Here is a 12,940-nt window from a genome sequence, read left to right as displayed (position 1 = left end):
GAGATGTCTAAGATTTTATTAATAAACTAAATGAATTTGTTCATAGTGGATTTTAATTTCAAGATTTAATATATTGCTCAATTGGAAATTTAAAGCTGCCTTTGCAATTATAAAAGTATTTTAAGCACCATTGACCATTATCTTTTTTTTTTTTTTTTTTTTTTTTATTCCTTAAAGTTACTATTTTGCGCCGGTATCCAAAAACACCCAGACAATGTCCCACCCTATTTGGCAGTCAACAACAGATGCCTCCAAACTGACTCAATTTTAATATGGCCAACATCACCATGGTGACTCAGAATACACACCTAACCTGCACTGCAGGAGGTTATGTTCAAATTTTGGAATCTACCTCTGCTAAAAAATAGCACCTCCTCCTTACTAAGTGCTTTCCTGAAAATGTTGTATATACTGTATGTGATAAAAGTTTCCAAGCTCCTCATATTTGCAAACTTTTTCAACTGAAACATCAGTCTGCTCCCCACCCCACAAAACATGCAGTTACAGGAGAACAAAATGCCACTTTTTTTTCTTTGATTTTTCTCGTCTTTTCTGCCACAGGTTTTTTTCTTGTATTAAGCTGGTTATGCAGGAATCAAATTCTCTCCTACTTTCCTCCCCATTTCCCCCCTTTTGCTTCAGTTATTACCAACACCTTTAATTTCACACAGCATTCTTGCATTAAAAGAATAATAGCTATGGTTCAAAGCTTTGACCTAATTTCCTTTAAAAGTCTGTTTTTGCAGCTGGTATTGCAGTTTGAACACAGATAATAAAGGGAAAATTCTGTGATATTAATCAGAGTACCCAGTCAGTAACATCATTTCATGTGGTTTTTCTCAAAAATTACAGTGGCAGACCTTCATACTCCTAACCTTACAAAGCCAAGTTTATGCTGTACTTAAAAACACTACAATCTGCAGTCTTGATGTTAGGAATGAAAATATAGTGATTAGATAGGATATGCCAAACGCTACAGAAGGTATCAGTACGAAGCTGAAGAGTAAAAAAAAAAAAAAAAAAAAAAAAAAAAAAAAAGTTGTTCGTGGCCATCGTGACAGAAGTTATCTCTGAGGGGATTTGTTGAGCCAGCCAACTTAAACAAAAAATCTACAAAACACAGCTAAAGTCTTCATGATCCACTAAACCATGTATGTGTTTGGTCGGACTGAACTTTGTGACATAAAAATGTCCTTAAAGGACATTTTCTCCATGTGGAGGAGGAAGTAAGAGAAGCCTCTTTCCAATCATTGCTAACCAATGTGAGTCATCATTATTTCAAATCAACCAAAACCTGTATTTATGTGCATACTTTGTACTTTACTGACAGCTCTCAGGAACTGAAGCCAGGTCTAAATATCATCATATGATAATTCACAGCCATAAAGTTATCTGTTTCCTCTTTTCTGAAACCAGTAAATGTTAGCTATGCACCACCTTTATTTAAATTAAAGGTGCAGTGGAAAAACTGAATATCCAGCGACCTTTGAAAGTTTACTCTTAGTTCATGTTTTGTGCCTCTCTAAATTTCACATTTATGACATGGATCTATATTTTCAGTATATGTGTTTTATGTCCAGAGAGGCACTTTGCATGCCACTGCGGAAGAAACTGCCAGGCAAATAAGGGGTTTGTCTTATAAAGTATTCATTGTCACCTGGTAACGGCTGTCGTTTATCATTTCACCTGAAATTACAATGAAAACTGATAGCTTATCACAGGGAGGGAAGGAGAAGAGTGAGGTCTGAGAGAGAGGCAAAGAAAGTACACTACACAGCTCTTTAAAAGAGAGAGGATCTCTGTTTTGTGAGAGAAGTGTTATTTGCTTAAAGCTTAAGTGCATGAGTAATATTTTTGTCAAATATTATAAAAACACATGATGCCTGTGGCAAAAAAAGAGAGCACAAACATTTATGTCATATGCAGTAGAAATCTAGTTTGGATAAATGTTTATTTTTAAATTCGGCTACATTTTCTGTTGTGACTTTCAGTGCATTTAATATCTTAGAGGCTTGAAATATCCTTTCTCTTATTGGAGTTTCTACTTTAAGGAAATATTGTCAACACTGATTAAAAAGCAGCCTTTAGTTGGTCACACTTATTTATATTTGAATGTTTCATCTAAGGCTTTAAAGAGTTTACTGTATTAAAAAAATACAATATTTTGTTAAAAATGTTATTTCTTTCTCCCCAAAACCTCTTTTGAAGAACTGTGCTCCCCTCATTTGAATAGAAGCAGTGGAGGCTCCACCCCAAGAGAGTTGAAAGGCTAGAAGACCACAAAGATGGAAAAGGCCAGCCCACTGAGGGAGGGAGAAAAAACTGCTCCGGTTCCTCTGCCATAATTTCCTATCAGCCTATTCAGACAACATCACCAACAGCTTGGTCTGTACGTGTGTATGTGTATGGGGGCAAAGCAGAGAGTGAGAGACAGAGGCAGCGCACGACAGGCAGAGAGAGAGCGACACGGAGAGACAGAGGGAGAGAGAGAGCAGGGAAGGGGGAGGCTCCGTATTTCACCTACCCCCCGTCAAACCACAGGAAGGAGGGGCCAGACCCTAAGCTGCCAATCAAATCCGCTCGTGGCAGCCGGCATTATCTCAGCAACAAACTATTGACAGATTACATGTCAAGGAGTTTAGTGCATGATTGAAGGAAGCCTTTTTTATCTAGTTACTTTTCCGCTTTATTTCCCCCTCCACCAACCAACATTCGAATGACTTTCTAACAGAGTTGAGTAATATTATGAAAGTTACATGTCTGAGAGGATTTAACTTCGACTTCCCTGAATATGGTGAGTACTCTTCTTTTGTATCTTTGCCAGATATGTTTTATTAGCTGACAGTTTAAGGTGTGTCTTTATCTCTGACTAAATATACTGAGAGGGGAAGTTCATGATTAAACTATGTGCCAGCCCGTACGTATACCCAAGTGTTGCGACACCCTTATTTATAGCGCTTTGACAGTGCCCAAAGGTGACTGCAATATCAAATAATATTGCTCGCTTCTCCTGCTTACGGTTCATGACGCTGTGTAACATGCAGTACACATGTTAAGAAAGTTGACAAAGCCAGTTTCATTTTCTCTTGTCAGAGTGTATTTCTCTTCTAGGACACGAGACCAGAGCAACTCCCTGTCAGCCCTTTTTTTCTCTTCTTCATTCATGTTTTTCTGCTTGTTTAGTTCCTTCATCTAATTGCATGTTTTTGAATAAACCAACATTTAGATGTGTAGAAACACAGGTATTGGGCTCTCCCAGAGAGGAGGTGGCAGTGCCATTAGGGTACACTGAATGGCCTAAGGGGTTGTTGCCAAGGGGACAAAGCAAACAAACTGTTGTGTTGCTTTTGTTGTCACACATGTAAAGGGAACAGGAGTAGTGTTAACACCTTTCCAGGTACTTCTAATTAATGTGCAAATACACAGCACATTGCTGTTTGTTATCAAAAAATATGAACCATTCAGGTCAACTGAATGGGTCGCATGTTGAATTAAAATATAAAATATTTTTTATTTGATTCTTTAATAAGTTTATTTATCTTAGTTGGCATTTCTGTAAACACACAGCTGTGCCTTTAAAATAGTAACAGATCTGTGACTTTCAGGTTAACAGCAGTCATCCTGTGCGTACTTCTGGCAGAGTAAACTTGTCCTGTAGTAACTGGCTTACATCTCATACTTAGAAGTGTCGGTCTCATCTCCACTTTCATTTAAAGAACACTTTTCTATGTGTTTTAAAATAAGTCATACTTCACATTTAGTTCTCTCTGTTTTACATGTGTTGTGTGCACATCTGTTCTCTGTATGCACTGAGTGGTGTCTTCCTTTATACGTGTGTGTGTGTGTATTAATAGTCACTCTGTGTTTCATGTTTTTTGCTGCATGCATAAAAATAGGTACTAAACACCTAAAATGTAACTTTTTAAGGACACTATCTTCCCTTAAAAACGTTGATCAGTCTCATCTGTCCTGTTTTTTTAAATCCTGTTTTTAAACTTATCTTCTGTAATAACATTTAGTAAAGGTTCTGAAGATGTATTTTAAATAGGCTTTTACTTTAAAATGATATCAAAGCGTTATAGAAAGAATCCCCTTAAATTATAAACATACAAAGGAATAATTTTCTCTGGCTCTTTGTATTTTTAGAAAAAATAAAAGAAAAGTTTAATTCAAAGTTCTTTTGAGCAGCTTCTGCTCCAGGCATATTGAGTTGCAAGTATGACCCCTCTCTTTCTTTATTTTAATTTGACTTTATTTCAGATCAACCCTTATTACCTACAATATATACGTTTTTCTGGTTTTAACATATTATGGCATGAAATTTAAAATTACTGAAATAATTTATAAATCCTAAAATTCTGTTACTTTGAAATAAAATTCCCAGAGACTGTGTTGTAGATCATGTTAACCACAGCTTTGACAAACACCTGAGAGAAATACATGATGGCTGTGTTATTATTATGCGGTTATTTAAGGTGTCCTGCATTACAGTTTAAAATAACAACAAACATGTACAACTGTAATCGTGACACACCCTAATTTCAAACTTTTCGTCAGCTCAGAAAATGTTTTTCTACCCTCCAATGAGTCATAATGTTGATTACCTTCTCCCTCACTGAGTTGTCTCATTAACCCTTTGTGGCCCTCTCCATTTTTTACGGCCTTCCACAAAATCCAGGATGAAACGAGGGAGAAAAACAAGCCCGGTTCTGAAGGCCCTCAATAACCTTTTATCACAATTTAGCAATAACCTGAATCAATTTGATGTCTTAAGCAATAAAATATGCTGTTGCACTCCTATTTCTGCTGCTCCTTGGATGACAGTAAATTTACATTTTTTAATTAAACTAGCCGGAATTTTTATTAGGGGGCTGGGCTATGCTAATGGGAATGTTGTGTACAGCAGATTAACAGAGTTTTGAAATAAATTTAACAGGGAGACATTTGGAGGGAAAAAAAATGCGAGTCATTGTCTTTAACCTCTTTCATGCCGATTTCTCCTGGGGGATCCTTGTATTCTAAGGAGCCTTGTCAGGGAAGAGTGCTCCTCAGCAACGAGGTGATTAGTATCGCCTTGTCAACCGAGGAAAAACACACTTATTCTCAAGATTTATTTTTCAATACCTTTAACAGAAATGTAATTTTTTAAATCTTATAATTTAAATCATTCTCTTTAAGTTAGTTGATAATATTTGAAAGAAAGACAACCTGATATGAATATTTAATTTCCTCTTTTTTTGAAATGCCAAAAAGAGAATATGATCACATTTCATTTTATATTTAAAGCCATGTCTTTTACTAAATTTTTCTGTTCAAACTTGTACCTTTTTCAATTGTCATTCTACCTACATGGAAGAGAAACTATTAAATTAGTGTCAAATACAGTAGTTAATGTGAGCGTATATGTTTGTGTAGTTTTATGGTCCGCTCTCAGTAGTTGATTGATGTTACGCGAGGTTGTGTGTGTTATGCCTGGTTTTAGCAGAGTGGCAGGGGGAGAGAAAGGGGGAACATAGGCAGCAGACAAGGGGAGGGTGGTGTGTGTGTGTTTTGTGTGTTGGGGGGGTAGACAGAAAGAGAGGGACAGCTGAGTCCTGATTGAGCATGTGCCCAGTCATCAGACACAAGCCACCCTACACCGTAATTACCTTAACCCCTGTCTTTTAATACCCAAATCACACCAACTGGCCTTTTTTTTCCTTCCCTGGTAGAAAGAGGAAACATTAGAGATCAAACGATCAAATAAACTCCAGATGCACGTGGGCTGCCATGCATCTTGCCTCGGGAGCCAAAGTGTTCAGGGCTACTTGATATGGGCCAGGAGCAAGGCAAGTGGCATCACCACCCCCTTTCTTCAATCCTGTGCACTCATGCAGTGGCCAGCACCTAATTAAAACCTCAAAGCTCCCCGTCACCAATCTGGAGTAATGGCCTAATTAATACTCGGTGAAGAAATATTCCGGAATGATAAACAGGTTGCACTTTGGGTCTTCATTGGCTTTATTATCTAAAATATAACAGGCTAAGTTTTTATTATCACAGATAATGCATGTTTGTTAAACTGCTCTCTACCAAAATTAAAGGAAATTGAAACAGTAAAATTATCTTTCTAATTATACTATCTAAAAAGGGATGGCAGTTAATTATTAATTATATCATTTATTGGAAAGGAAAGTTTTATCAAGTATTATTTTCTGGGGGGAAAAAAGAGCCTCTTCCATGTTTCTTCCTCACTCTTCTCAGCGTAACCAGGCGAAAAGAAATCCTGCCTTTAATCTCACTGCTGAATTTGCCGTGTCATGTATTCTTATGTGCAGAGTCAAGAGAGAAGCTTCCGTTTTTTTTTTTTTCCTGACTCCATTTCCTAATCTTTTTTATGAAATTATAATTTCATGCAAAGTAAGGGGGAAGAATAATCTTTAGCTGCTGATATGCTATATAAGAGGGGAAAAGGGGAAAATGAAGTGGTAATTAGCAGAGTGGAAGACTTTGTGCGTTTGTCTGAAAGCGTGGTCTCCACTGGCCATGAATGAATTTGCATGCTTCGCTTATCGAAACACACTTATTAGGCCAGCTGAAAGAGAGATTAAGGCAGCACAAAATGTGGTGACTAATCCTTTTAAATGTGGCGAGGGGTCTTTAAGGTGTGAACCAGCCCGTGCGTAGGTTAGCGTGGACGGTGTATGACTGACTACAACTTTCATACTTTGAGCTGGATGTGTATTAAAGCAGCAGATACATTGTTAACTGGTAAAAAAAACAGAAGAGTGATTGACACAGGTAATAAATTGATAGTTTATCTCCTGACCCTCTTATCTCTCGAACAAATAAGGCAGGTGGGGTCAGGTCGGGTTGGTATAATAATGGAGACACGTTGTGTGGCCCAACAGCATTGGCTATGCCTTCTTTTTCATTAATAATTGTCAATGTGAGGAGTTAATCATACATGCATCTTAAAAAATGTCCTGTCTTCTTACAAGAGGGCAAAATGTGTGATTGTTTCTTTTTGTTCCACCTGAACTTTTTATGATGGAGGAATCAAAAAACAAATGAGGCTTTTTTTCTGTCACCTTCACTATAAGCAAGAAGATGTTTGCTCTGCAGAGTTGCAGAGCCAATACCCCTGTCCTCCTCCGTAATTGACTGCAAACAGCGACGTAGTGACGTTTAAACACTGCCCTCCTCTCTCTACTGTGTCTCACACACAAACATCCACATGCACGCATCTTGCACACGGTCCCCCACCCCGCTCCCCTCAACTTCAGGTCTCCCTTCTGCCGTGTGTTTTTTCATGTGACATTCTATTCACTTGGGTCAGTAGCAGGCAGCAGCAGCAATAATTACTGTCTGTACATGATAAATCTGAAGCCCAGCTGTTCATTTCTGTCACTGCCGATAGAGACAGAAAAGAGGGAGAAAGATAGGGAAGAGCAGGGGGGGAAGAGAGGGGGAGAGCTCAGGAGTTTGCAGTTTGCCGGATTTCTTTCCTTTTTTTACTTGGTAACTTGATAGGATTACATGGTTCCAGAGCCCACACCTGTTAAGAGGCTGTTAGCAGAACAGTTGGCAGTCCCATAGCCACAGCTTAGCTTTTTTCTCCTCTCACTGCTGTCCTTTCTCTATCCCCTTTTTGTGAGTTCACCCCACATGTATGACAAGAGTTCGTTCCAATGAGCTTGTGTGTGTTTGAGGAAGGACAGCACTGCCTGGGACATGTGAGTGGTTTGTGTTTGATGTTATAGCGCATACCCCACAGTTCTCTGAGTGTGTGAGGCCAGGTCGGCTGACATCTCTTTTCCCTCCCTCTCCTGAGACACGATGTCTGCCATCAGTTGTGTTTCCCTCTTCGACCTCAGTCACTCCGGAGCCGCCCCCGGAACAACGTATATACAAGTAACACGACAGCAAACAAAGAAAGAATTCAATTTGGTTTGTTTTTCACAAGGGTGGGGGACAGGTGTTGGCAGAGTTGTAAAATGCCCAAATACAGGTTAAACCAGACGATTTAAATGATTAAGGGTTAGGTTGAGAACGTTTGTGCATATTTTAGGAGTGCCAAAGCCCTGCTGTCAAATTAGAAATACTTTTGAAAGGAGTGGAGAAATGAGTGATGCATTAAATTTGTTTCTTGTTTTCTCCTGTTCAGCCTTATTAAAGTCTAAAGCAGCAATGAATTATTTTTCAGCACAAGGAAAAATTTGTTTGGAAGACAGTTTGTGGGGAATCAGTGACAAACATCAGACGTAGGAAACCGCATTACAGTAGCTTGTTTTGTGCCTTGGTGCAACGTGTCTCACTGCCATATTTGGCATTCAGCAGCAACCCGGCTCTTTGGCTTCGTCACCTTCTGTGGGCCCTCAGCACCTGTTCCCCCTATTGTGTTGGAATTTTCTATATTTGGCAAGAAGTTGGACCCTCAATATGGCGAGCAGGTCCATGTTTTTTAATAGTTTCAGAAAGATGAGCTCCAGTGTTCTTTTACTTCTTCTGCAGCAGCTCAGTTGTTCAAAAGACAATATTAGAAAACATGATTCAACTTGGGAGGAATATGAAACATTTCTCACCAGGGCATCTAAATGTCATGCTGTCCCTTGCATGTTATTGACACGTTGCACTGCCGGGAGTTCAAATAATCCTCCGTCTAAAGCACAAGAGAAATAAAAAAAGAAAAAAAGTTAATAGATATCTCAGGCTAACTTTTAATTGTTCTGATATGTAATCACTAAATGACAATAAAAAAGGATCAGGGCCACTTTAAAAGCTTTATCTCTCCTGCTCTGTGCCCAAAGTGTCATGTCCATAACGGCACCAGCTGATCTACAGAGTAAAATAACCGCGAAGGCTTATTGTTTGGACAATATTGAAGCCCCCCTCATACCGCCCCCCTCCTCCCCCCGCTGCTTCTCTCCCCTCTCCCTTGATTCATTTCACCCACTGTCCTCGGCTGCTGGAAAATGGCGTTAATTTTTTTATTACCTGTTTGACTCTCCAGCCTTATTACTGTAGCCCCTTAATGTTCTCTGTAACCGTGGAAACCAGATGAATAAATGTCCGCCAAAGAAAATGAGATGATTAAACAGGTCACCCTTGCAAAACAAATTCGCTTGGTCGAGCGCAATTTGTGTACCAAGCGGCTGTCTTAACAGTTTGCTAACAAGGGGATTGTTTGCCAGTCTAACTGACAGAGAAGGGTGGGGGGAAATGAAGATATCTGGGGAAAAGGATATGATTGAGGAGATAATATTTTAGATCTCTGGGCTGTTTGTCTCATCTCTTTATTTCTCATAACAATGCTGGGTTTGTGTTTGATTTAAAATCCCATCTTTTCTTATTTTTACACCTATAAAATATAAAGGAACATATCCTTTAAGAGCATGTTTTTTGCGTGTGTACAGCAATCATTTACATTTAGCATTCAAGTTTAAAGCAGCCATCCATATTACTGTGAGAGGCATTTGGTCTGTGATCATCAGCAAGTGCAGTAGCAAATATCCCACATTTATGTGGCAACCAATCATTACTGCTAATTGTCCTTGAGGCCATCTGTATAGGAATGCTCGTCCTCTGTTGGTGTTGGAACGGTACTGGTCATGGATTTACTCATCCAATAATAATACTTAACTCCTCCAACATCCATAGTCAGCACCAAACACTTCATATTCACACTTGCAATGATAAATATGAAGGAGGTTTGTTTTCACAAATTAAACAGTAGCCTGAACAGCATCCTGGTTTCAAAGTGTCACTAAGTTTCTTTCCCATGATTCCCCTGCCCTTCCCTTCCTTCACCAAGTGTGATATTCTCATCTGATTTGTTTTAAGCAAAGCTTTCTGACAACCATATGAACCGTCTGGTGTTTTCATCTGAGAAAATAAGAGACTTGGTGGGGCAGATTTAGCCGTGTAAGGATAGGGCAAACATGCAGACTTGGATTGGAATCAGGCCTGTGTTGCCATTCTGACCACAAATCATAAATGTCGGGGACACAGCGGTGGTGTTGTTTATGGAGGGATGGCACACTGCGCCACTCAAGGGTGTTGCCTGTTTGCATTGATGCACCACCACCACTTAGTGCCTCTTGCTCTAAAACAACTTCCGCATCCCACTCAGCCCAGCCATTTTGTCCTGTTACCAAAGCAGATCCCAAATATTCACCACAGCCTCAGCCTCAACTTTAACAGAAGGGGGGTTGTTGCTCAAAGCCGGCCTGTGGCTTCTTTAAGTCATTTGTGGGACGGGAGATGGCGGGCAGAGTTTTTTCCACTGGTAGACGGAGTATTTCATCCCAATACAGGGACACTACAGCTCAAAACTGAAAAGCACTTATGCATTATTGATGTTTTAATTTGTGCAAATGCCCAAGTCTTTGTTAAGTGATTATAGTGCTGGGGAGATAACAGGGGAGGTACTTCTCTATGAAACAAGAGCTTGCTGGCCGCACTGGGAAGCCATTGGACTAAATCTAACAAGTCGACGCTTCTACTCAGCTCTGTGTGAAAGGGAGGGAGAGGAGCCGGGGCGTAGACTCAAAAATATCAACGTGTCCAAGATAAGGAAAAATTCAGCCGTTGATCTTTTGTCCTTATTTCAGCTACACCTATCCCGTTTATGATGTTGGGTTTATAGTTCTTTTACATCCCTTATCAAAAATTATTTGATGTAAATACAATAGAACTGACCTGAAAAGCCCCATGTGTAAATAGCCCTCGTGGCGCACTAGAAACTGACCTTGGGAGAAGAATGCAAAGTTATAATGCCTGCAAAACAAGCCAATAAAATAATACCCCGTTGAAAGGAGGGAGTTTGGGTAAATATAAAAGAGGATAGAAGAGAGGCAGTTTTCCACCCCTGCAATGATTAACTCTGAACAAAGGTCATCAAGGTTGGCGTTTTTTTTTTCATCTGTAATTCACGTAATTGTCTCTTGGAACCTGATAAACAACAAAGTAGAAAAGGTTAAAGCATTTCCTTAAAAACAAACATCTTGTATATTCAGACTTTGAGCTTAGCTAAAAAGATTTTGTTTCATATCCGAGTTGATCCAAACTCCAACTTCATCTCAGATCATTGTCACTAGTGCGTAGAAAGCCATGTTTCCTCCATTGTGCCGTTTGCTGTCTGGGATGGTTGTTCAAACTCGGCCTCATCCACGCTGCTTCCACACCGGCAGCTGTTCACACAGTCACCTTCCTCCGGCACCTAATGCGTGTATAACCTGCAAATTATGCTGTATTCATTTAGCTCAGGCTGTATTAAAACAAGCTCTATCATTGTCAACCCCTGAGATAAGTGTCTTAGTTTTGGCTTTGCTTTTAGTATTACTCATTCTCTTTTGTTCATTGGCTTTATTCGTGCTTTATTCTTTGGGAAAATCTGCTTGAGTGTGGAACCAGGCTTTGCCTTCTGCTTTGAGGTCCCTGGTGGAGGTAAAACACCAGAGCATGCGTGTGCACGTACACACAAAATGATCACACACTCACACAGTACGCTCTCAGGCTTCCCCAAGCATTTACTGCTTTATTAAGCTGTCTCATGAACCCACTAGCAGAACATGAGAATACAGGAAAAAAAGAAAAGCCCATATTACTTAGATGATTTGATGTCATTTGTGGACTACAAAACACTAGGCTTTATTGTGTGTGCAGGGAGAAAGAACACAAGCAGGGAAAAAAAAGAAACTGGCTTAGAAATTCAGAATTTCAATTAGCGTACGTAATCTGAACCTGCCGGCTTTGATAGAGGCTTTTTTTTTTAACTAAGAATACAGCAGCACTTGTAAAACATTAATTAAGCAGACTTGTTTTTTTAAAAGGATGGAGTAAAGTGTTCTTTATGCAGTCCTTTCTCACTGAACAAAAGGCAGTTACCTCACATAGAGGACCGCTTCACCCAAACCATTTGTTAAAAAAGGGCCATTTAAATTGGAGAAAAACACAAAAGACTAAAAAGCAAGCTATTGAACGTAATGTTCTGAAGAAGATGATATCATATGAGAGCACAGCCTTTTGCTGAAGAATAGAAATGTATCCGCGGCTCAGTGAAACCTAAGCTTGGTGCAGGAAAACGAGCCCCTATTTTAATGACTTTCTACCTGACAGATGACTTTAGACAGCCTTTTGGATCAAATTGCTCTGACTTTGTCTCTTACATCATCAAAGCATTGATAATTAATAGTTTATATGAATTGTTAATTGATGAGTAATATGAGTTATAAAGACATTATCCTCCTAAATGTTGAGTCCATTGTTGTGGTTTGTAGTAAAGACATAGTTTGTGTTGTGCTACATGGTGGCCTAAGCCCTCTTGAAAATTTTTCAATTTTCTGGTTAGCTTAGTTATGTGATACTGCACACTGAAATGCCAGTCCCAGCAACACTGCAATAAAGGGGATTACAGTTCATACACCTCTTTTAGTCTTATTTTCCATGAATACATCAAGATAAAAACAATTCAGTCCATTCCCAATTGATCATTTACAGAGGCAGATAATGTCTAAGATATAAAAAAGCATGTTAAAGGTGATTTTTACCCCCCCACCACCACCCACACACACACACACACTCTGTAAGACATGAGAGCATTTATGAGCTCCACTTTTGAAATGCATAATAGAAAAAGGACAGAAAAGTCCTTGTCCTACATTTGCTCACTGTATTGTGTATTAATTTTCCACAGACTATTGTAAATCCTGTTGCGCTGGGTGATGAGTACACATACAGATGATACATTAAAACTGCCATAACTCGCACACCCAGCAAAGCTAAAAATCAATTGGAATGGATAGTTAAGCTGGCCCCTAAAAATCAATGAGCAATTCATGTCCTTGATCACACAGTGTCATTCCTCTCAATGTTAGAGGCTGATGAGGGCTGGACACACACACATATACTCCCATTCAGCACAAATATACAAGAAACTTGCCGACACATTCACTGTGCT

The 12,940-nt window shown here is 39.3% G+C and overlaps 1 protein-coding gene across 1 annotated transcript in view; it reads left to right on the top strand.

Annotated features, from left to right (window-relative positions):
• Positions 1-2,385: 2,385 nt before the first annotated feature.
• Positions 2,386-12,940, top strand: part of casz1 (castor zinc finger 1) — a 75,120-nt gene continuing 64,565 nt past the window's right edge. The window contains exon 1 of the mRNA XM_041799201.1: positions 2,386-2,794. Coding sequence (XP_041655135.1) covers positions 2,746-2,794 — 49 coding nt within the window. The 5' untranslated portion in view covers positions 2,386-2,745. The remainder of the gene's footprint in view (positions 2,795-12,940) is intronic.

Source organism: Cheilinus undulatus, linkage group 11 (assembly GCF_018320785.1).
Source record: "Cheilinus undulatus linkage group 11, ASM1832078v1, whole genome shotgun sequence".
In the NCBI taxonomy this organism is placed as follows: domain Eukaryota; kingdom Metazoa; phylum Chordata; class Actinopteri; order Labriformes; family Labridae; genus Cheilinus; species Cheilinus undulatus.
The sequence above is the reverse complement of the archived record's forward strand: the minus strand, read 5'-3'. Positions and strand labels throughout refer to the sequence as shown.